This window comes from Trachypithecus francoisi, unplaced genomic scaffold (assembly GCF_009764315.1).
Source record: "Trachypithecus francoisi isolate TF-2019V2 unplaced genomic scaffold, Tfra_2.0 Lachesis_group11, whole genome shotgun sequence".
NCBI lineage: Eukaryota > Metazoa > Chordata > Mammalia > Primates > Cercopithecidae > Trachypithecus > Trachypithecus francoisi.
This window is the reverse complement of record NW_022681456.1, coordinates 84877215-84902578: the sequence shown is the minus strand read 5'-3', so window position 1 is coordinate 84902578 and position 25364 is coordinate 84877215. Positions and strand designations below refer to the sequence as shown.

The 25364-nt window shown below is 42.6% G+C and overlaps 1 protein-coding gene across 9 annotated transcripts in view; it reads left to right on the top strand.

The window, feature by feature from the left end:
- SPATS2 (spermatogenesis associated serine rich 2) overlaps nucleotides 1–25364 on the top strand; it is a 172112-nt gene that overhangs the window by 114970 nt on the left and 31778 nt on the right. For all 9 annotated transcript variants that reach the window (XM_033222200.1, XM_033222193.1, XM_033222201.1 and 6 more), the window contains 4 exons: nucleotides 10239–10318; nucleotides 17265–17373; nucleotides 18376–18425; nucleotides 23595–23856. In XM_033222200.1, coding sequence (XP_033078091.1) covers nucleotides 10239–10318; nucleotides 17265–17373; nucleotides 18376–18425; nucleotides 23595–23856 — 501 coding nt within the window. The remainder of the gene's footprint in view (nucleotides 1–10238; nucleotides 10319–17264; nucleotides 17374–18375; nucleotides 18426–23594; nucleotides 23857–25364) is intronic.

Genomic DNA, 25364 nt, shown 5'->3' with positions numbered 1-25364 from the left:
CAGCCCTTGTTGAAGGAATACTCATGGCAATGGTGATCACCGCTATCATAGCTACCATTAGATTACTCACTGTAATTGGTTGTCCCGCTTTCCTCAGGTTTTCTTCCACCATCTGTGACAGCTTCTTGATCTGTCCTCAGGTGGGTGGCTGTGTTCAATGGGTGTTGCTTGTGACAGCTGGCGTCCTCCTCAGCGTCAGTCTTGACATGACTGCAACTGGGGGGTCCTTGGGATCCTCCTGGAATCTCTTCCGTGGCATCTGGCTCATGATAAGGTTTCAGGTGTCTTGATGGTATCCAAATTGGCTGTTCATTTTGACCTGGAGAAACACAAGCATAACCTCTACCCCAAGTTGTTATTTTACTGATTTCCCAACTTATTGTTATCGGATCTCTCCATCAAACCAGTTGTTCTGTGTCTGTCTTTGCAGCTGGTATCTGTAGATGCTGTTCAGCTGCTAACATCTGGCCTTTGGGCAGGCTCAAAAAATTTAAAGTTAATAATGCTAGATTCAACTGTTTATGGGCTGTCCCGTAATCCCTGTTTCTCCCCCTTTTTTGTTTTTGTTATCAGTTGTTCCTCTGTATGAAATCGTAACTGAGCATTTTCAATTAACTGTATGGAAGGAACCATGTATGAAGAATCAGAAATCACATTAATAGGCATATCAAAAACAGTCAGTACTTCAATTACAGCTACAATCTCCGCTTTTTGTAGGGCGTCTGGAAAACTTTACTCTTCAATCCAGAATAAGAAGCTTTTTATAAAAGCTTTCTATATTTGTGCTTTCATGAGAGGGATAATAATTTTTCCAGGATCATATCTATGTAATTTGATAATCCGAGTTCTCCCAATTCCTATCATGGTAGAAATTTGATCTAAATAAGGAGTTAGAGTCCATGAATTAGTATATGGAAGAAAAAGCCACTCTACTAAGTCCTGTTCTTGGACAGTAACACCAGTAGGTGAATACTGAGTTGAAAAAATGAGCAAATCTAGAGTCTTCTCTGGATCTATTCTATTTATTTGAGCTTTATGGACTTGCTTGTCACAGTTAAAACAAACTCCAGGAAATGGAGTATTTCCTTTATCCACTCTCAGTCCTGCCATTGCCTGTGCTAGCAGAGTAGCCTTATGCAGATTACCTCCGATACCATCACAGGCCTTGATATAATCAACTAAATGTGCTTTCCCTCTGATAGGTCACAGAGCAGCCTGGCAATTGGGATTAGCATTGTTGAAAGCTAATAACTGCAGCACTATATCCTACAATCACTTTTTTTAAGAGACTCCTGTAACTGAGCTATAAAATCCACATATGGTTCTTTTGGTCCTTGTTTTATAGCACTAAAGGAAGGGTATTGTTCTCCACATGAAATGATTTTTTCCCAAGCTCTAATGTACACTCTAAGCTGTTCTATGGCATCATCCTGCATGACCACTTGTGCATCTAAACCAGCCCAGCCGCCAACCCTCAAAAGTTAGTCTGCAGTTATATTTGAGGTTGGACCTGGGCATTGCGAGCAGCCTGAATGGAAGCTTCATCTGCCCACCAAGTTTTAAATGGTAAGAACTGAGCAGGAGTTAGACAAGCTCGAGTAAGAGCATCCCGGTCAGTAGGAATCATCTGACTGGAAACAGCAACATTCTCTAACAGTCCCATTACAAAAGGAGAACCTGGTCCATACTGATTTATAGCTTGTTTAAATTATTTGAGTAATTTAAAAGGAAATGGCTCAAATGTAGCTATATTTCCCTGTTGATCTGGGGGGTGTATGCTAACAGGGAACTACCGTTTCTAAATCACCCTCTCGTCCAGCTTGCTGAATTCCTGTCTGAATAGAACTAAGAGGGGTCACTTGAGGGGCTGCTCAAACAGTCACTGGGGCAAATACTTTTCACCCAGTGTCCTCTGGAAAAGAAAGATCTGGAGGGTCTTTTTCTTCAAAATAATAATGAGGGAGTGCAGAAGGGTAAGGATGAACCTCTCCCTCCTTTGCCACTTTAGCTTTAGCTGGCAAACAAACCTGCTCTATAACCTCTTCTGTTACTTCGTTATACTCTCCTTCCTCCTCATCATCAGTGTGAAAAAGTTCCAAGGTGGAACGAACCAGACCCCACACTTGTCCCATCGTTACCCTGATGCTTCCGAGCTCCCCTTCTTACTCACCACGGGGTTTGCTTTAAGAGTACTCGGGTGTCCTCCAGCTAGTTCCAGGTTCTCTAACCGTCACTCTGGTGACCCTTTGACCTGGATTCAAGCCCACACGATGGACACCACTTGCTGAGACCACCTCGGTCGGGGAGACCCTAACCCAGTGGTGCTAGAGGAATTAAAGACACACACAGAAATATAGAGGTGTGAAGTGGGAAATCAGGGGTCTCACAGCCTTCAGAGCTGAGAGCCCCGAACAGATTTACCCACGTATTTATTAACAGCAAGCCAGTCATTAGCATTTTTTCTGTAGATATTAGATTAACTAAAAGTATCCCTTATGGGAAACAAAGGGATGGGCTGAAATCAAGGGATGGGTTGGGCTAGTTATCTGCAGCAGGAGCATGTCCTTAAGGCACAGATCACTTATGCTCTTGTTTGTGGTTTAAGAATGCCTTTAAGTGGTTTTCCGCCCTGGGCAGGCCAGGTTTTCCTTGCCCTCATTCTGGTAAACCCACAACCTTCCAGCGTGGGCGTTATGGCCATCATGAACGTATCACAGTGCTGCAGAGATTTTATTTATGGCCAGATTTTGGGGGACCTGTTCCCAAAAAAAAAAAGTCATATTTCCTCCAATAAGTGGTAAGTTGGCAGATTTACCACCCAGGAAATTAAAGTTAGTGGTATCTTTAGTTTTTGTTTTTTGTGGTTTTGTCTTTTTTATTTATTTTATTTATTTTAATTTTTGAGACAGGGTCTTGCTCTGTTGCCCAGGCTGGAGTGCAGTGGCATACTCATAGCTCCCTGCAACCTCAGACTCCTGGGCTCAAGCAATGCTCTTGCCTCAGCCTCCCAAGTATGCATGCCACCATGCCCAGCTACTTTTAAATTTTGTATAGAAATGGGGTCTAGCTGTGTTGCCCAGGCAGGTCTCAAGCTCCTGGCCTCAGGTGATACTCCTATCTTGGCATCCAAAAGTGCTGGGATTACAGGTGTGAGCCACCACACCCAGCCAGCATCTTTAGTTGTGAAGTTCTGAATAGGCCTTAACTACTAATTCTTGTGACAGTAACTTCCTTTTCTTTACACTTATATTTGTACAATATAACCCCAGTCCCCACATTTGCCATTAGTGCACATGAAGAAACTGAACTCCACTTGTAATTTTATTGGTGACTTACTTGTGGATTATTCTCAAACTTGGCTTGAGACAAAGCAATTCCAGGCAAGTGGTCACTTTGCTTTATGGTCCAGTATTGGCTGTCTTCAGTCTGAAGGAGAACTTCGGGTTGTTTAATTGTTCATGAGATACCATGTCTGTAAGAGTTGGCACTTACATAGGCTCTGCTCTTGAGCTTACTTTTTACTTTTTAGGAGGAAGTTGATACCATTAGAGAAAATATGTCAAATAATAATCATACTTGTCGGATTATCTAGGCTTCTGGGCTTTACCTGTATTTCACTGGATCTTACCTCTTCTGGTCTTTCTTTGGCCATGGTGAAATTGTTACGGGATCTTTGGGGTGTCACTTTTCTGGCCAGAAACCTCCGTGGCCAGTGATGCCTTTGCCTGAGTTCTTGTCCTGCATCCAGGAAGAATGACGTATGCAAAGAAGTAGAAGGTGAACAAGATGAAGAGGAGCTGTATTGAGTGTTACAACAGCTCAGCGGAGACCCACAGTGGGTACCTCCTCTCTGTAGGCAGGTCATCTCCTACAGAGTGTTCAGCTCTCAACAGAGAGGAGGCCCTGTAGAGGATGGTTCCTCTTTGTCAGCAGGTTGTCCCATTGTCTCTGCAGCTCTCAGCGGAGAATGTGGCTCCTCTCTGCAGCAGGTTGTCCCCGTCCTCTCTCCATCCCTGCCCCGCTCTGGCTGAGCCAGGGACTTTTGTCGACCTCAGAGGAGAGAAAGTGTGTGCCAGTTGGTCCGTGGGTGGCCATGGGTGGGCCTGGAAAAGACACCACAAGTCCCTACCCGAGTATGCTGGACTAGCAGCCTGGCCCCCAGCCTTCAGAAGGCCCTCCCTGGCCTGAAGGTGGGGCCTAACCAGGGACCTGTTCCCTTCTGCCCAGAACTTGCTTGTCTCCTGCTGCCATTCATAGCACCCTGGCTCAGCCAACTTGGCTGAGACCGGAGCAGGCGCAGACAGCAGAGAGAAGCCAGACAGCAGGAGCAGGCACTTCCTAGCCTGTGAGGGCAGGGAGGCCTTCCTATGGCCTCAAGAGTACAGGGATGCCTGAGTGTGCAGCTATGGTTTGGGCAGCTGCAGCTGGGAGATGGGGTCTCCTGCCTGCTTCATGGAGCGGGAGGTCTGAGTCTACAGCCAGTTTTGGCAGTGGCACCTGGGGAGTTCCTGCCCCAACTCAGAAGAGGTAGGGCTCCTGCTCCCCCACCCCCACCCCCACCCCCTGCTCACTTTCAGGCTCCACTGAGTGTGTATCCCTGGTGGCCTAGTGGCGCCTCCTTGCTGAAGCCAGTGTGATGGCAGCAGCAGGCCATCTGGAGTGGCTGCTGCCATCAAAATGTGTATAATATTGTTACTCAGCTTGCTTTATGTATGTGTAAGGCATATCAGTAGATTATAGCAAGAATCTGAGATCCTTAGAAGAAAGACTATATCTCAAGATACTGTTAAAATAATAGCAACCTGAGAACTAGTATATTTGATGAGTTACACAGCACTAGTGTAAAGCCTAAAACCTGGACTCACTTTGATTCTACAGTAGGATTTACTGTGTGACTTTGGGCAAGGAGTAGTACCATGACTGATTTTCTCATCAATATAAGATTAAGAGAAGATATTCTGGGAGGGATTATAATTCCATTTTTCTCCTCGCTTGTCAGAGGGAATAATTTGCCATTATGTTAACAAAAGAAAGATACAAGCAATCCAAAACTGTTAAGTTTTTGGTTGTTGAATTTGGATACAAATTCAGTAGCCCCCATGAGAATCCTTAGACTTGGGTTCCACCACCTCAGGCTCAGCTATTTCTATGTCATTCTCAGTGCCTAAAAACAACTTTTGCCTAATTTTTGAAGCCAGCAAAAACAATAACAAAACCCGTAGTATTTACAAATATGTCATTTGTACTGTAAATAACATACTTTTTCTAAAATATACCTACACTTGTCTCTGTAGTGAGCAGCCTAGAATTTGAGCACAGGGTTTTCTATGATAGAAATAATCTGCTCATGAATAATTGTATCAAATTCACTTCAGTGCATCTAAGAGCCTTACTGTGTGTTCATGTTAGCTCTGCCAAACCTCTTTAGATAGGACCCAAGGTGGTGAGCTTTTAATAATTTTCACTCCACAATAGTGTTATTGTGAAGGTCTAGCTTATGTATTTAGTATCGTACAGTTTGATAAACCAACGCATTGGTTGTTATATTGAGATGGTTATTCATTTTTTTACCAGTCTCTTGCACTAGACTGTAAAACTCTAAGAGGGCATGTGTCTTGTTCACTGTTGCATCCTAGTGTATCTCAATGCCTGCAGCAGTACATGGATATACAAAACACCTCTTAGAGACCTTGGTGACCTTTCTTTTGTATGTATACCAAGAAGCAGAATTGCTGGATCATATGGTAGTTCTATGTTTTATCTTTTAAGGAACCAACATGTGGTTTTTATTGGGGCTGTACCATTTTGCATTTCCACTAGCAGTGCTCCTGAATTCCAATTTTTCCACATTCTTGCCACGTGTTGTTTTCTTGTTTTTTTTTTTAATTAATAAATATGTACCCTGGGTATAAATATAATCAGAACTTTAAACCAAATTCTTAAACATTTAGTACAGTATGATCTTCAGGTTAAATTATAAACTAACAGCAGAATGAGACTGTGTTTTAAAGCTTGTCAAGACACCTGTTCAAGTTTGATTTAATACATGGAATAATCAGGCTCAGCTATTTCTGTGTCATTCTCAGTGCCTAAAAACAACTTTTGCCTAATTTTTGAAGCCAGCAAAAACAATAACAAAACCCGTAGTATTTACAAATATGTCATTTGTACTGTAAATAACATACTTTTTCTAAAATATACCTGAATGTGTGCTATTTGAAATAATTCCAACCAGCCTGACCAACATGGTGAAACCCTGACTCTACTAAAAATACAAAAATTAGCCGAGCATGGTATTGCATGCCTGTCATCCCAGCTACTCGGCAGGCTGAGGCAGGAGAATGGCTTGAACCTGGGAGGCGGAGGTTGTAATGAGCCGAGATCACACCATTGTACTCCCAGCCTGGGCAACAGAGCGAGACAGTCTCCAAAAAAAAAACTTCTGAAATGGTTCCTGATGTGAGTGAAATAAATAACAAAGCTCAAGCTCAAGGCTTCCTCTCTTTTTTTTTTTTTTTGAGGTGGAGTCTTGCTCTGTCGCCCAGGTTGGGGTGCAGTGGCACATTCTCGGCTCACTGCAACCTCTGCCTCCCAGCTTGAAGCAGTTCTCTTGCTTCATCCTCCCTGGTAGCTGGAATTACAGGTGTGTGCCACCATGCCTGGCTAATTTTTGTATTTTTAGTAGAGACGGGGTTTCACCATGTTCACTGGTCTCGAACTCCTGACCTCCAGTTATCTACCTGCCTCAGCCTCCCAAAGTGCTGGGATTACAGATGTGAGCCACTGCACCCAGCCTAGGCTTCCTCATATTCTTTATGAATCTTGCCTGAGAATTTTTTTTTTTATCTGAACACCCAGGATGAGAGATTTTTTTTTTTTTTTTGAGACGGAGTCTCACTCAGTTGCCCAGGCTGGAGTGCGGTGGTGTGATCTTGGCTCACTGCAAGCCCCGCCTCCCAGGTTCACACCATTCTCCTGCCTCAGCCTCCTGAGTAGTTGGGACTGCAGGCACCCGCCACCATGCCCGGCTAATTTTTTTGTATTTTCAGTAGAGATGGGGTTTCACCGTGTTAGCCAGGATGGTCTTGATCTCCTGACCTCGTGATCCGCCCGTTTCGGCCTCCCATAGTGCTGGGATTACAGGCGTGAGCCACCGCGCCTGGCCAGATTAGAGAGTATTTAACAGCACTTTTTCCTTAAAAATGTATTTCTTTTTTTTTTTTTTTTTTGAGGCGGAGTCTTGCTCTGTCGCCCAGGCTGGAGTGCAGTGGCCAGATCTCAGCTCACTGCAAGCTCCGCCTCCCGGGTTCCCGCCATTCTCCTGCCTCAGCCTCCCAAGTAACTGGGACTACAGGCGCCCGCCACTCGCCCGGCTAGTTTTTTGTATTTTTAGTAGAGACGGGGTTTCACTGTGTTCGCCAGGATGGTCTTGATCTCCTGACCTTGTGATCCGCCCGTCTCGGCCTCCCAAAGTGCTGGGATTACAGGCTTGAGCCACCGCGCCCGGCCCCAAAAATGTATTTCTGATAGAATACATGCTCTTGTATCACAGCTAAGTATTAATAAAAAGATGAAATCCTGCCTTATTTCCTACCAGTAGAATCAGGTAAATCTTAAGCTTTCTTTTCATGAAAAAATAAGAGTTTAAATATCACTATTGCTGATAGGAATTAAAAATTACTTTCTGTATAATACTAAGAGACATTTAGGCTCCAGTTGATTAAAGTAAGCTTTTGAATCTCCTTGAGGTGTTGGTTTAAGTTTAAAAAGGCAATACCATCTAGTGAGTAGACAAATTAAGATGTTAGATTATTGCTTTCTCTTTTTGGTGACCTCATGTCATAGAATATAAATGCAAAATTGTCATTTGTGCCCTCCTGACCTGTATAGACCATCTCAGTGTCTCCCATGCCCTCTGGCTTAAGTAAGTAGTGGCCAGTGCTGGTCATTGGGCAACACTGGCAGGAAATTCAGAGGAAGGGAGGAGAGTAAGGTAGGAACATTTATTCCTCTAATCTTTCTCTGACAGGTAGCTGTGGGCTTGAGTGTGACCTTTGGCCCTCTCTATACCAGATGAAACAAAAATAAAAGGGCCCTTTCTGACTTTGGCTCCTGTAACTGCTCCCTCCTCACATTCAAGTCTCAATTAGCAATGCACATTGCTTAAACGCCAGCAAAACGATAACAAGAGGTACAGCCCTATCTTGGGTGGTTTCCCTACTCTCTGCTAGCACATTTGAAAATAGTCCTGTTATTAAACTCGATTAACATTTCACAGTTTGAGTATGCCATTCGCTTCCTGTTTGGGCTCCTGACTGAAATAACTGCTTTATGTATTTTTAATCATTATCCTAACAGTATTCCAGATAAATCCTAATTATACTAATTTGTTTTGGCCAATAATTGAGTGTTTGCAGAACTACCCTTTGTTTTTTGTTTGTTTCTTGAGACAGGATCTCTCTCTGTCACCCAGGCTGGAGTACAGTGGTGCATTCACGACTCATTGCAGCCTCAACCTCCCAGGCTACAGCTGTCTTCCCACCTCAGCCTCCCAATTAGCTGGGACTATAGAAACATGCCACCATGTCTGGCTAATTTTTCTCCTTTTTGTAGAGGCAGGGTTTCATCATATTACCCAGGCTGCTCTCGAACTTCTGGGCTCAAGCGATCCACTTGCCTTGGCCTCCCAAAATGTTGGGATTACAGGTGTGAACCACCATACCCAGCCTACCCTTTGTCTTCCTTGCAGTTTGTGTCATCTAGTATGTTGTTAAAGGAAAAAAAAAACAAAACAAAAAACAGAGCTAGATGTGTATAAGAGGCTAGTAATAGAACCCAAAATGCTGTTTTATGTTCTCCCTAAAAGAGATTGGTGGTTTGATTGACAAATAAGTGGATTATTGATGTCCTCTGTATCATCCCACTGCTCATTACTCTTTGGGGGAAGGATACATTAAAACATTTGAGTTATGTCATTTAGCTGATCTATGGGAATTCTGAGAAGGTTCTAAATAGTGCTTTGGTTTTATAAGATCTTTGTTTTTGTAGACTGTGTCTCTTTTCATTTAATAAAGATAATTGGGAGTTAACCATATTTATAGTCATCTAGAAAACTCAAGCTTAATACTGAGTTTGTGTAAGTGTTACCCGATTTTTCATTTGAGTAACAGTCTAGAAATGGCCAGTATTAACAAAAGTTCAATCTAAATTAATTCAAGGTTCAAGATTAAGCCGTGAAAGAATCTTTAATTGAAACATATCTGTAATAACAGCAGAATAATTTGGAAAGTGTACTAGAGTATTACCGTGGTTTTTTTTGTACCCCTTTTCTCAACATTTTTCCTTTTACTTGCCTTGTTGAAATTCTGTTACTAAGCTGCTTCCAAGTACAGTGCAGAGATCAGTAATATTGTCATCACCTGGGAGTAAAAATCTCCTGCCACAGGCCAGACTGCTGAATCACAACCTACATTTTAGCATAAGATTCCCTAGGTGGTAAGTATGCACATCAGAATTTGAAAAGCACTTTAACCATCTCCTGAGATTGTATCTTACTGGGTTAAAACAAAGCTATTGAATATTAAAACTGAAGTAATTTATTGATCACATAGTCGGGGTAAAGAAACTGATTAAATTTGCATATGGCCTTTTTCTTTGTAAGTACAGAGAAACCAGAATCTTTTTTTGTAATCAATCATATTGAACTGAGTTTTTCTAAAACCTACAACTTGGATACCTTGCTTCATCAAGCTTTGTATTAGGGACACACACATGAATGTATTCACGGGTTTATAGTCTACAAACATAACACATATGGTTCCATCTAGAAGAGGAAATTACTTTGTGTTATTAATGCTACAGAAGCTTCCATCCCACTCACATTTTCAGATTCTTTAGTGTTAAATTTTACCATGGGGAGCTATTTACTTGCAACATTTTTAGAGGACCTTAAGGTGGGATAATTAACAACAATATCAAGGATTACAGGACAGTCTAATATAGTTGATGTACTTAGTGTTTACCTCAAGCTGTGACAGTTTTTATTAAAATTAAAATTTTGTATTATAAGTTTAATTCAGAAGGCAGTTATAGGTTATCTTTGTAACAGAATTTGCCAAATAGCAACTAAGCTGTTAATTGTTTTATGGGACAAAAGCAGCCAGTCTTGGCCCTTCTGTCTTAGGGATGGATTACATTTGAATCATGTTGAATATATTTTTCCTTTCTTATTCTTTCAGATTCATCAGGATTCATCTTTGATTTGCAGTCCAATACTGTACTGGCCCAGGGAGGGGCTTTTGAGAACATGAAAGAGAAGGTAAGACTAGTCACTATGGATAGTAAACTTGACTGTCATAGGAAAAGTTAGGTACTAATATGACTAGTGGCTACCACAAACTCATTATAAGAGTGAAATTTTTTTTTCTTTTTTTGGGGAGTCTCGCTCTGTCACCCAGGCTGGAGGGCAGTGGTATGATCTCGGCTCTCTGCAAGCTCCCCTTTCTGGGTTCACGCCATTCTCCTGCCTCAGCCTCCTGAGTAGCTGGGACTACAGGCGCCCGCCACCACGCCCGGCTGATTTTTTTTTTGTATTTTTAGTAGAGACGGGGTTTCACCGTGTTAGTCAGGATGGTCTCCATCTCCTGACCTTGTGTTCCGCCCACCTTGGCCTCCCAAAGTGCTGGAACTACAGGCATGAGCCACCGTGCCTGGCCGAGAGTGAAATTTTAAGAATAAAACAATGCCACTGTATATCAGAGAGTGATGGCCATAAATAGGTTCTGATTGCACAGAACCTATTAACAGAACCTATTAAATGCAAACATTTTCTTTGCCTATCTCTATGTATATTAATTCTAAATTCTCTTGAAGATATTCAGTATTAATTAGTTTATTAATATTTATATGTCTGAGTGTATCTCATTTGGCAACACTTCTTAAGGAACAATCTGAATAGGATCTTCCCAAGTACTTGAAGAGCATTCTTAAGTCCAGGAGGCTTCAGAGCCAAGACAAGAAATAGGTCTTTTGTGGGTTTTTTTGAGACAAGAGTCCAACCCAGGTTGGAGTGCAGTGGCATGATCTCAGCTCACTGCAATCTCCGCCTCCTGGGTTCAAGTGATTCTCGTGCCTCAGCCTCCTGAGTAGCTGGGATTACAGGGGTGCACCACCATGCCCAGCTAATTTTTGTATTTGTAGTGGAGACAAGGTTCTCCATGTTGGCCAGGGTGGTCGCGAACTCCTGGCCTCAAGTAATCCACCCACCTCAGCCTCCCAGAGTGCTGGGATAGCCACCACACTCGGCCAGAAGTAGATCTTCTAAGGAGCATTCTTTTGGAAGAAAACCAAGTGGTTTTAGTAATGTAACCCTCAACGAGCTATACTGAGAAAAACATAAAACAAAAGCTTTATGTGCTTTCTGTCTTTTTTTTTTTTTTTTTTTTGAGACAGAGTCTTGCTTTGTTGCCCAGGCTGGAGTGCAGTGACACAATCTCAGCTCCCTTTAGCCTCCGCCTCCCGGGTTCAAGTGATTCTCATGTCCCACCCTCCTGAGTAGCTGGAACTACAGGCATGTGCCACCATGCCTGGATAGTTTTTTTATTTTTAGTAGAGACGGGGTTTTGCCATGTTGGCCAGGCTGGTCTCAAACTTGTGACCTCAAGCATTCTGCCCACCTCGGCCTCCCAAAGTGCTGGGATTATAGGCATGAGCAACCGCACCCGGCCTCTCTGTCTTATTTTAAAAAATAATTGTTGACTATGGAGTCCTGTACAGTGGTTGAGTACTATACGTACTCGTATTTTTACATTATCAGAACCTTACCTTTATCGTAGAGTCTGTAAGTTCGGTGGTTTTTTTTTTTTTTTTTGAGGCGGAGTCTCGCTCTGTCGCCCGGACTGGAGTGCAGTGGCCGGATCTCAGCTCACTGCAAGCTCCGCCTCCCGGGTTTACGCCATTCTCCTGCCTCAGCCTCCCGAGTAGCTGGGACTACAGGCGCCCGCCGCCTCGCCCAGCTAGTTTTTGTATTTTTAATAGAGACGGGGTTTCACCGTGTTAGCCAGGATGGTCCCGATCTCCTGACCTCATGATCCGCCCGTCTCGGCCTCCCAAAGTGCTGGGATTACAGGCTTGAGCCACCGCGCCCAGCCTTTTTTTTTTTTTAATGAGACGGAGTTTCACTCTGTCACCCAGGCTGGAGTGCAGTGGCATGATCTCATGATCTCAGCTCACTGCAACCTCTGCCTCCCGGGTTCAAGTGATTCTCCTGCCTCAGCCTCCCATGTAGCTGGGGCTACAGGCACGTGCCATCAAGCCTGGCTAAGTTTTTATATTTTTAATAGAGGGGGCGTCTCACCATGTTAGCCAGGATGGTCTCGATCTCCTGACCTCATGATCCACCCGCCTCGGCCTCCCAAAGTGCTGGAATTACAGGCCTGAGCCACCACTCCTGGCGGAGTCTGTTAAGTTTTGCCTACACTTCCATTTTTTAGGGATCATTACTATGATTGATACATATTAAGTTGCTCATCTCAAAAATGTATTAGCCTTCGTTGAACTACAGATTGTATACCTTGTCACTTGTATGGTTTTTTTATTTTTGTTTTTATTTTTATTTTTTGAAACAGAGTCTCCCTCTGTTGCCCAGGCTGGAGTGCAATGGCGCAATCTCGGCTCACTGCAACCTCTGCCTCCCAGGTTCAAGCGATTCTCCTGCCTCAGCGCCCCCAACCTGAAGACATTTTTAAATATAAAATACCTAGAAATAGCCGGGTGCGGTGGCTCATGCCTGTAGTCCCACCACTTTGGGAGGCCGAGGTGGGCAGATCACCTGAGGTCGGGAATTTGAGACCAACCTGACCAACATGGAGAAGCCCCATCTCTACTAAAAATACAAAAAAGAAATTAGCTGAGCATAGTGGCACATGCCTGTAATCCCAGCTACTTACGAGGCTGAGGCAGGAGAATTGCTTGAATCCAGGAAGTGGAGGTTGCTGTGAGCCGAGATCACGCCATTGCACTGCAGCCTAGGCAGCAAGAGTAAAACTCCGTCTCAAAAAAAAAACACCTAGAAATACGGGATGAAAGATAATATACATCATTTTGAATGTATAGCTGAATATAAGAAGTAAGGGAAATCCCTAGAGGGTACTAAAAACCAGAATAGTGAGCTTGAACTATTAATAGGTAACTGTGGCATGTTTTGCCAGTCTCAGTAACACAAGGGTTTTACCACACAGTGCCATTAAGCCCAGTAATGTCAGCACTTTTGGGAGGCTGAGGTGGGAGGATCCCTTGATCTCAGGAGTTTGAAATCAGCCTAGGCAACATAGTGAGACCTCATCTTTACAAAAAATAAAAATAGCTGGATGTGGTGGCACATGCCTGTGGTCCCAGCTACTCAGGAGGCTGAGGCTGCAGTGAGCCGAGATCACAACACTGAACTCCAGCCTGGGTGACAGCAAGTCTGTCTCAAACAAAACCAAAAAACCCAAACAAAAAGATTGGAACTGAGGTCTTGTGTAAGCTTGCCATTTTAAAAATATTTCACCTTCATGCCAGGCGCGGTGGCTCAAGACTGTAATCCCAGCACTTTGGGAGGCCAAGACGGGCGGATCACGAGGTCAGGAGATCGAGACCATCCTGGCTAACACGGTGAAACCCCGTCTCTACTAAAAATACAAAAAACTAGCCGGGCGAGGTGGCGGTCGCCTGTAGTCCCAGCTACTCGGGAGGCTGAGGCAGGAGAATGGCGTAAACCCAGGAGGCGGAGCTTGCAGTGAGCTGAGATCCGGCCACTGCACTCCAGCCTGGGCGACAGAGCGAGACTCCGTCTCAAAAATATATATATATATATTTCACCTTCAGGAAAAGGGTAAAGTAGAATAAATCTGCCCACTGACTTTTTTTTCTTTTTCTTTTTTTTAATGGAGGCGGAGGTTGGAGGCGGAGGTCTGTCAGGGTTGGAGTCTAGTGGTGAGATCTTGGCTCACTGCAACCTCTGCCTCCCAGGTTCAAGCAATTCTGTCGCACCCTCCCAGGTAGCCGGGATTAGAGACGTGCACCACCACACCTGGCTAATTTTTGTATTTTTAGTAGAGACAGGGTTTCACCATGTTGGACAGGCTGGTCTTGAACTCCTGACCTCACTCGAGTGATCTGCTTGCCTCAGCCTCCCAAAGTGCTGGGATTATAAGCATGAGCCACCGCGCCTGGCCCCACTGACTTTTGAACACAATGTTCTTACTATGTGGGTTTAGATAGATACATTTAAAGGGTAAAAAGAATTGTAAATCTTAAATTTTATCCAATGGTTTTATCATTAGTAATATAATGGTAATATTATATTGTAGGGTTGTTATTATTTTGAGTATTATAAAATAAAGCAAATCAGTGAATAACGTTTTTAGGAATTAGAACTTTTGGTTAAGAGAGAAGAGATACATGTTTAAAATAAGATGAGAAAAGATCTTTTAATAGTACATTTGAATTGAAGATGTCAATGTGAGCTCATTATTTTACAAAAAAAATCTCCTAGATTGATCTACGAAAGAGTCTAAAAACAATGACTCCACAATAGCAATAAGCACACCGAGCTCCTAGATACTGGTTTGTCTTTTTTTTTTTCTTTTTGAGACGGAGTCGGAGTCTTACTCCGTCACCTAAGCTGGAGTTCAGTGGCGTGATCTCGACTCAGTGCAAGCTCCGCCTCCCAGGTTCACGCCACTCTCCTGCCTCAGCCTCCCAAGTAGCTGGGACTACAGGTGTCCACCACCACACCCGGCTAATTTGTTTGTATTTTTAGGAGAGACGGGGTTTCACAGTGTTAGCCAGGATGATCTCGATCTTCTGACCACTTGATCCACCCACCTCAGCATCTGCCCACCTCTGCTGCCCAAAGTGTTGGGATTACAGGTGTGAGCCACCGCTGCTGGCCCCTCCTAGATACTGGTTTCTAACTATTAAAAGGAACCAGAGCTTCTTTGAGAAATAATTAATTTTGCATTCTGCAGTAAGACAAGAAATAAAAATTGTAAGAATTGGAAAGGCAGAAAAAAACTGCTGTTATTTGGCCAGGGGCAGTGACTCACGCCTGTGATCCCAGCACTTTGGGAGGCTGAGGCAGGATGATCACTTGAGGCCAGGAGTTCAAGACCAGCCTGGGCAACATAAGGGGACCCCCATCTCTACAAAAAATATTTGTAGCCAGGCCTGGTGGCACCTGCCTGTAGTCCCAGCTATTCAGGAGGCTGAGGTGGGAGCATTGCTTGAGCCCAGAAGTTAAGTATTGCAGTGAGCTATGAATGCACTACTGCACTGCAGCCTGAGTGACACAGTGAGACCCTGTCTCAAAAAACACATGAAACCCCTTCTGTTTTTTATAGGCAATACAGTTATCTACATAGAAAATCCAAGAAAGCAACAAATTAATAGGACTAATAAGAGTTCATCAAGGTTGCTGGATATAAAATGGATATATAAACATGAAAACAAAATATACAATTATTGTAAATTTTGTATGCGTGTGTGTGTGTGTGTGTGTGTGTATTTTTTTCTTTCTTTTTTTTTTTTTTTTTGAGACCGAGTTTTGCTCTTTCGCCCAGTTGGAGTGCAGTGGCACAATCTTGGCTCATGGCAACCTCTGCCTTCTGGTTTCAAGCAGTTCTCCTGCCTCAGCCTCCAGAGTAGCTGGGATTACAGGTGCGCGCCACCACACCCAGCTAACTTTTGTATTTTTAGTAGAGACGGGGTTTCACCATGTTTGCCAGGCTGATCTCGAACTCCTGACCTCATGATCCACCCGCCTGGGTCTCCCAAAGTGCTGGGATTACAGGCATGAGCCACTGCGCCTGGCCTTTTTTTTTTTTTTTTTTTAATTGAGATGGAGCCTTACTCTGTTGCCTAGGCTGGAGTGCAATGGTGCTATCTCGGCTCACTGCAACTTCCACCTCCCAGGTTCAAGCGATTCTCCTGCCTCAACCTCCTGAGTATCTGGGATTACAGGCGTGCACCGCCATGCCCAGCTAATTTTTGTAGAGACACGGTTTCTCCGTGTTGGTCAGGCTGGTCTCGAACTCCTGATCTTGTGATCCACTCGCCTCGGCCTCCCCAAAGTGCTGGGGATTACAGACATTAGCCAGCGTACCCGGCCGTATATTTTTAGTCTCAAAAAATATGAAATACAGGCCAGGTATAGTGGCTCAAGGCCTGTAATCCCAGCACTTTGGGAGGCGGAGGCAGGTAGATCACTTGAGGCCAAGAGTTTGAGACCAGCCTGGCTAACAGCAAAACCCCATCTCTACTAAAAATACAAAAATTAACTGGGCATGATGGTGCATGCCTGTAATCCTGGCTACTCAGGAGGCTGGGGCGCAAGAATCGCTTGAACCGGGGAGGTGGAGGTTGCAGATAGCTGAGATCATGCCACTGCACTCCAGCCTGGGTGACAGAGTGAGACTGTCTCAAAATAAATAAATAAGAGATGCATTTATCAACATGGAAAAAATCTAAAAAAATAATGCCATGTGAAAAATACAAATTGAAGATAAATACATATGATATAATATTTATGTATTTATGTAATGCAAAATAATAGTGTATATTACCTATGGATATGCACATATCATAAAAATGCAAAAGCACGTATGGAAATAATACCAAGTTCAGGGTAGAAATCTCTAGTGAGACGAAGAAGGGAAATAGGACTTATTAGGTGTTCGTGGGGGCTTCAATTGTATTTATTTTGTTTTAGTAAACTCAGTGTCATGCAGTGCGTGTTAATTATGTTTTATATGCCTGAAATAGTTTATAATTTAAATTTGTATAAATTGTCTTTATTTTACAATTAAACGATACAAGGTAAAATATATTTCAAAAAATCTTACACAAAAATCTAAGTTGTTTTTGTTGCTAGTTCATTTAACTTTCCATCTTTACAGTATGCTAAAAATGAGGAAATGTTGATGCTACATTAATACCTGATACCGAAATTAAACCACCTTTTCTTTATATGAAATCTAGCATATAACTTCTATTTCTAGCAATGTTCTGCATTTCTAAGTTTTGAAATTAATTTTTCACATGCTGGTATCACTCATCTATTAATAATTCCCAGTGAGATGGTTGTATGTACTGTCGCTGATGCTAAAGAGTGATACATATTGTTAAAAATGAAATATCACTCTTTTCGTTATTCTCTGTATAGGCCTCAGCTGCCTAGTGACCTACTAAATGTTAGAATTAAATGACCCCGTCATCTTTTCCAGATAAATGCGGTACGTGCAATAGTTCCCAATAAGAGCAACAATGAAATCATCCTGGTTTTGCAGCACTTTGATAACTGTGTGGACAAAACAGTACAAGCATTCATGGAAGGTAATCCTGACTTAGTTTTAAAAATAAATTTATATTTGCTCAAATAGAATTTGCTTCAGACTTTTATAACACTCAGCAATCCAGTAATTCATAGATGATATAGCAGACCCCATGAACACATAACATACCGTGACATTTGACAATACCTCTTTCAGCCCTAGAAGCTGAAATAAGCTATGTGGTGTCTATAGTAAGAGACAAGCTGAGAAAATTCCATCGTTTTGCGCTAAATGTTCTCTAATGGCATTTAAGAGGAAATCATGTGGCCGGTGGTATAAGGGACTTGATTGGAGTTGGGTTGAATAAGAATTTAAGAGACTCTTAATAACAAAGTAGTGATTCAGTGGCTCACCAACAGATGGCAAATTCAGGGACTCAGTATTGTCTTGCAGATTCTAATATCATTAGTTTGGCCGTGGCAAGTGAACTTCCTTCCATGTAACCTGTTGGAGAAAAACTATCTGAAGCTATTGCATCTTTGAATAACAACATCAGGTTAGGTCTCCCTGTTTTTGTTTTCCTGAGTCTGCCAGCATAGGATACACAGGTTTGAATACCATAAGGTTTTTCTTTATTTTCATCTTCTTAAAAAATAATGTTAGTGTTTGGGTAATGTGCAGCTGTCTCCAAAACAATATAGCCAAGGTGGTGTGTAACTGGAGGGGAAAGGATGGCACACTTGGCTAAAACCAGTGTGCCATCCCCTTTGTATTTGGTATGAGATGTATAGATAAAATCTTCAAAATGGCCCAGCTACATTAGTCTCTTCTTAGAAGAACTTACTGAGGAAATTACTTGAAGAGGAGGGTCTAAGTAGGCAGGTATTCCAAAAGGGAAGCATGGCATGATTATCTCATTATATTACTCTAGACCCGATCCTTAATTTTTCCTGTTAGGAGCTTTGTAAATTCTCCAGCAATTACAAAATGGGAGGACACTGACTCCTGCTTTACTACTGTGTGTGTGGTAGGAGACAAAATCTGTAACTGGTTTCTCTTACAGGTAGTGCCAGTGAAGTACTCAAAGAATGGACAGTAACAGGCAAGAAAAAGGTAAAATGAATTACATTTAAAAACATGATGTTTATATTATTTCTTAAAATTTAGGCGCTGCAAAAATATTTGAAAGAAAAGGTTTACATACATATCTTCAGTTTACCTGGTTAAAAAACATCATTGGCCAGGTGCAGTGGCTCACACCTGTAATCCCAGCACTTTGGGAGGCCAAAGCAGGTGGATCACTTGAGATCAGGAGTTCAAGACCAGCCTAGCCAACATGGTGAAGTCCCATCTCTACTAAAAACTAGAAAAAATTAGGTGTGGTGGCACGTGCCTGTAATCCCAGTTACTCAGGAGGGTGAGGCAGGAGAATAACTTGAACCCAGGAGGCACGTAACCTGTTGGAGAAAAGCTATCTAAAGTTATTACATCTTTGAATAACAACATCAGGTTAGGTCTCCCTGTTTTTATTTTCCTAAGTCTGCCAGTATAGGATACACAGGTTTGAATACTATAAGGTTTTTCTTTATCTTCATTTTTAAAAAAATAATGTTAGTGTTTGGGTGATGTGCAGCTCTCTCCAAAACAATATAGCCAAGTTGCAGTGAGCTGAGATCGGGCCACTGCACTCCAGCCTGGGTGACAGTAAGACTTCATCTCAAAAAAAAAAAAAATGGCCGGGCGCAGTGGCTCAAGCCTGTAATCCCAGCACTTTGGGAGGCCGAGACGGGCGGATCATGAGGTCATGAGATCGAGACCATCCTGGCTAACACAGTGAAACCCTGTCTCTACTAAAAACAAAAAAAATACAAAAAACTAGCCAGGCGAGGTGGCGGGCGCCTGTAGTCCCAGCTACTCGGGAGGCTGAGGCAGGAGAATGGCGTAAACCTGGGAGGCAGAGCTTGCAGTGAGCTGAGATCTGGCCACTGCACTCTAGCCTGGGTGACAGAGTGAGACTCCATCTCAAAAAAAAAAAAAAAAAAAAATATATATATATATATATAATATATATGTATGATTTGACATTGAAACATAGCTGTGTCTCACAGAGTACCGCACAGTCCTCTCCGTGTGATTTAAGGCAGGAAACAGAATGACTTTGCTGTGGTGCAGTTACTAGACAGGGGTGAAAAAGAGAGCAAATCAAGGAAAGCAAGAGAAAGCAATCCAATTGAGTGGTTTTCAACCATATTCATATCATAAATCAGTTAAAACAGTTCAGATTTTTGGTCAGAAAACTGGGTTGTAGTGCTGATATTAATGAACTTTGACATAAAGCTATTAGGTGCTGGCCAAGCACAGTTGTTCATGCCTGTAATCCTAGCACTTTGGGAGGCTGAGGTGGGAGGATCACTTGAGCCCAGGAGTTCAAGACCAGCCTGGGCAACATGATGAGACCCGATCTCAAAAAACAAAAAACAAAAAAACTATTAGGTGCCTTGCAGAGGGGTCTGATGTTCCACTTTGGGAGGTAGAAGGCACTCAGACTATGGGGTCTGTCAGAATTGGATTCCTACCCTGTTCCACTATCTACTGGCATTGTGACTGATATTGCTTAACATTTGTGTGCCTTAGTTTGCTCATCTCTAAAATAGGAAGATAGCTCTAATAAATACAAGTACATAATACAATGCCTAACATATTAGTTCTCGTTCCCTTTCTCCTTATTGACTTAAAATCAGATGCTTGGCCGGGCGCGGTGGCTCAAGCCTGTAATCCCAGCACTTTGGGAGGCCGAGACGGGTGGATCACGAGGTCAGGAGATCGAGACCATCCTGGCTAACATGGTGAAACCCCGTCTCTACTAAAAAATACAAAAAACTAGCCGGGCGACGAGGCGGGCGCCTGTAGTCCCAGCTACTCGGGAGGCTGAGACAGGAGAATGGCGTGAACCCGGGAGGCGGAGCTTGCAGTGAGCTGAGAGCCGGCCACTGCACTCCAGCCTGGGCGACAGAGCGAGACTCCGTCTCAAAAAAAAAAATAAAATAAAATAAAATAAAATCAGATGCTTTTCCCAAAGGATACCAGCTGGTCTCAAAATTCTTCCCACAGCTGTGCACCATAAAGGTAACCCCTTTAGGAAATGCTTAAAGTATGGATTTTAATCAAGTATCTCTGTGAAATCAGTTTAGGGTGTTCTTTTCTTTATTAAGTCAGTGCTGGAGTTCTGAAATGCTTTCTTGATGACTCTTTTTTTTTTTTTTTTTTTTTGTATTTTTTTAGTAGAGACGGGGTTTCACCATGTTAGCCAGGATGGTCTCGATCTCCTGACCTCGTGATCCGCCCGTCTCGGCCTCCCAAAGTGCTGAGATTACAGGCTTGAGCCACCGCGCCCGGCCCTTGATGACTCTTACATCACTTTTTAGGAGTCCTGTCAGGTCTTGAACAAAAACCAGGCTTGGCATCAGTGACCCTTGAGAATTTTTTCCAAGGGTTACCTAATACTGCACAGATTCTCCTGAAGCTCATCATACCTGTAGTTTTGAATATTTGTTTAGCTTCTTTGCGCTGCTTTCAACCTACATAGATAACTGTGAGTATCCTGGAAAACACCAGTTTAGGTTTTTTTTTTTGCTCTGTCACCCACGCTGGAGTGCAGTGGCGCGATCTCGGCTCACTGCAGCCTCCACCTCCTGGGTTCAAGCAATTCTCATGCCTCAGCCTCCTACGTAGGACAGGACTATAGGTGTGTGCCACCGAGCCTGGCTAATATTTGTATTTCTGTTTTGTTTTTTTTTTTTTTGAGACAGAGACTCACTCTGTCGCCCGGGCTGGAGTGCAGTGACCAGATCTCAGCTCACTGCAAGCTCCACCTCCCGGGTTTACGCTGCCTCAGCCTCCCGAGTAGCTGGGACTACAGGCGCCCGCCTAGTTTTTTTTATTTTTTTAGTAGAGATGGGGTTTCACCGTGTTAGCCAGGATGGTCTCGATCTCCTGACCTCGTGATCCGCCCGTCTCGGCCTCCCAAAGTTCTGGGATTACAGGCTTGAACCACCGCGCCCGGCCAATATTTGTATTTTTTTAGTAGAGACAGGGTTTCACCATTTTGGCTGGGCGGGTGTTGAACGCCTGACTCCAAGTGATCTGCCCACCTCAGCCTCCCAAAGTGCTGGAATTACAGGCATGAGTCACCGCACCCAGCCAACACCAGTTTCTTAATGTATTAGCCCAGGATTATAAGTTATTAATGATATAAGATGTGCATGGAACTGGAAGAGGATGTGTGTTAAGAGACACAGACATTCCTTAAAATTTGGAGAAAGAAATATGGCTTCAGTTTAGCAGTCCCAAATGCATAAATCCAGTCCAGTCCACTTAACTGTTGAGATTAGTCCAATAGAATGTGACTCTGAGTGGGATAGTTATGATATACATGACCCAATGATATGAAAACATAGCCAGTTCACATGAGGGAAAGTAAGAAAAAGAAAGATGAGACCGAGCAGGGCGGCTCACGCCTGTAATCCCAACATTTTGGGAGGTCAAGGCGGGTGGATCACTGGAGGTCAGGAGTTTGAAACCAGCCTGGGCAACATGGTGAAACCCCATCTCTACTAAAAATACAAAAAAATTAGCCTGGCATGGTGGCACATGCCTGTAATCCCAGCTACTCGGGAGGCCGAGGCAGGAGAATGGCGTGAACCCGGGAGGCGGAGCTTGCAGTGAGCTGAGATCCGGCCACTACACTCCAGCTTGGGTGACAGAGCGAGACTCCTTCTCAAAAAAAAAAAAAAAAGGAATAGAATTAGGTGTTGCCAGGGGAGCTACGAGTTTGACAAAACAAAAGGTAAAGGACTTTTGTTTGTTTATTTTAAGTTTACTATTTGCCTATGTAATGTACTCACGTGGCTCAAAATTCAAAACTACAAGAGTTAATACACTGAAACATATATATGTATATTTTTTTTGAGATGGAGTGTCACTCTGTTGCCCAGGCTGGAGTGCAGTGGTATAAGCTCAGCTCACTGCACCCTCCACCTCCCAGGTTTAAGCAATTCTCCTGCCTCAGCCTCCCGAATAGATGGGATTACAGGCATGTGCCACCACATCTGACTGATTTTTGCATATTTTATTAGAGATGGGTTTTCATCATATTGGCCAGGCTGGTCTCGAACTCCTGACCTTAGGTGATTCGCCTGCCTTGGCCTCCCAAAGTGTTGGGATTACAGGCGTGAGCCACTGCACCCAGCCAAGACACTGAAACACTTTATCCCTTCCCTGTTCCCCAGCCATTTGGTTCTCCACCCCCAAGGCAAACAGTATTTTCAATTTCTTATAAATCTTTCAAGATATTTTATGCATATATAAGTAAATAAGACTATTCTCCTCTTTACCTGCTTCCTGTTTTCATGTAATATATCTCGGAGCTTATTCCATGGCTCAATATATAAAGAGCTTTCTTGTTTTTATGGATACATAGTCATCCTACTGTTTGGATGTGCCACAATTTATTTAAGCAGTCCCCTATTAACCAACATTTGGGTTGTTTCTAATCCCGTGTGTTAATAGTGATACTGCAATGAATAACCTTGTGTATATATAGAAATCACTTTGCATATGTGTTATTCTCATCTTGAATAAATTCCTAGAAGTAGAATTGCTAGTCAAAGAGTATATGCATTTGTAATTTTGATCAGCATTACTAAATTTGTCTTGGAGAGTACCACTTTACACTCCCAGGATTAATACAAGAAAATGGCTGTTTCTCTATACCATCAACCTTATCAGTTCTACAGTGTTAACATACTTTTTGACCTTTGCTAAACTAATAGATGAAAAATGATCATTGCAGTGCAGTTTTAATTTGTATATCTCTTATTAGACCGAGGTTGCATATCATTCCATATGCTTACAGCTTATACTATTTTTTTCTATGGGATTATTTTGCTTTTTCTGAGAACTCTATATATTTAGCTTTTTGAATATAAGCTGCACTTTTTTTTGCATTTTGTAATTTATCTTTTGATTTTGTTTAAGGTGGGTTTCGTCATGAATAAATGTTTTATATTTATGTGTTTGAGTTTATCTAAAGTATAGGATTTTACATAGTAAAATTTTATTTTAGGCAATAGTTCAGCATACGTGAAAATGTTAAATTTCTGAAAGAACATACAAGAAATTGGTAACATTGGTTACCTTTGGGTAGCTAGAGTTACCGCTCTAGGTTGTGGGGGAATCTGTTTTTTTCTTTTCTTCTCTTTTTCAAATTCTTAATAACTTTAGAACAAAAAGAAGAAAAACAAACCGAAACCTGCCGCAGAACCGAGTAACAGCATCCCAGATTCTAGCAAATCAGTTTCCATTCAAGAGGAAGAGTCTGCGCCTTCCTCAGAAAAAGGTGGTATGAATGGCTACCATGTCAATGGTGCCATCAATGACAGTGAGTCTGTGGACTCACTCAGTGAAGGTTTGGAGACACTTTCAGTAGATGCCAGAGAATTAGAGGATCCCGAGTCTGCCATGCTAGATACGCCGGATAGAACGGGTGAGTTTATTAACAGAGTTTGAAAAAGTTGTGTTCAGTTGAAAAACAGGGGTCTCCTCATTGAGAAAATGATGAATTAAATCTAGTTAGTCTTTTTTTTATCCAGTGCTTGCTGATTAGTCTTTTTACTTTTTAGTTTTTGTTACTTTTTGTCTGAGTCACATTCTATAATTATCAAAGGCCTAGAAAAAATACCATTTTTTTTTTTTTTGAGACAGAATCTCACTCTGTCGCCCAGGCTGAAGTGCAGTGGCGCGATTTTAGCTCACTGCAAGCTCCGCCTCCCAGGTTCACGCCATTCTCCTGCCTCAGCCTCCCGAGTAGCTGGGACTACAGGTGCCCACCACCACGCCTGGCTAATCTTTTGTATTTTTTTAGTAGAGACGGGGTTTCACCATGTTAGCCAGGATGGTCTTGATCTCCTGACTGCGTGATCCACCCGCCTCAGCCTTCCAAAGTGCTGGGATTACAGGCGTGAGCCACCACGCCCAGCTGAAAAAATACAATTCTTGTTCCATTATATTTTAACTCTTGAACCTTAGTGTTCCAATAATGGAATTATTCATATCCTACTGCTCAAAGTCATCGTCAAGATCTGATTTTTCCACTCATGCAAAAATTCAAAAAATTGCAGCTTCTGGCATAAGTGGGTTAATAGCAGAGAAATACCTCAGTATTTAGAGACTATAGAAGGTGACTTTAAGTTGTTTTTTAAAAATTGTGGACTTATTAAGAAAGATGATGATGTTGATATTATTCTAAGACCCAACACAATGAGAAATATATAATAATGATAATTCCAGCTTTTGTGAGAGCTAGGCTGTTGGTTTTTATAGTCTCACATTTGTTTTCTAGTGAAGAATTAAGATTAGTGTTAGTTGTAAATTCACATATCTTGTACCTTTCTTTGTTAACCATTTTTTTGAGGGTTAGTAAGATGCTGGAAATTTCTCTTTTTAAAAATTACTTGTTAATCCAGTTCCCCTGCCCTGCTGCTCCTGGCTTTAGAAGTGTAATGCCAATGTAAGATTTATGCTGTGCTGTTTAGGTGTTCTTTTATTGATTAGTATACACATATACACAAAAAAAGACTTAGAGAAAAACATTGCACTGACTCAAACCAACAATAGCCAGTGGTTTCCATTTTTTCTGAACTAGCTTCTCTCTCATTTCCTAACTCTTCCTATTACACTTCTATCCCCTAGAACGTTATTTTTTGTTTGTTTGTTTTGAGAGACCCGGTCTCTCTATGTTGCCCAAGCTGGTCTTAAACTCCTGGGCTCAAGTGATCCTCCTGCCTCAGCTTCCTGAATAACTGGGATTACTGGTGTGAGCCACCATGCCTGCCCCCTAAAGCTTTTTAAATTCTTCTTTCCTTGAGAGAGTATAAAACTTTTTTTCTTAACATGGAGTTTTGCAGAAGTTGGTGATACTGACCTTCTTTGATTCCTTGTGCCAGAGTTACGGAGAAACTACCAAGCTACAAAGAAGCCGGAGAGCCACAGGGA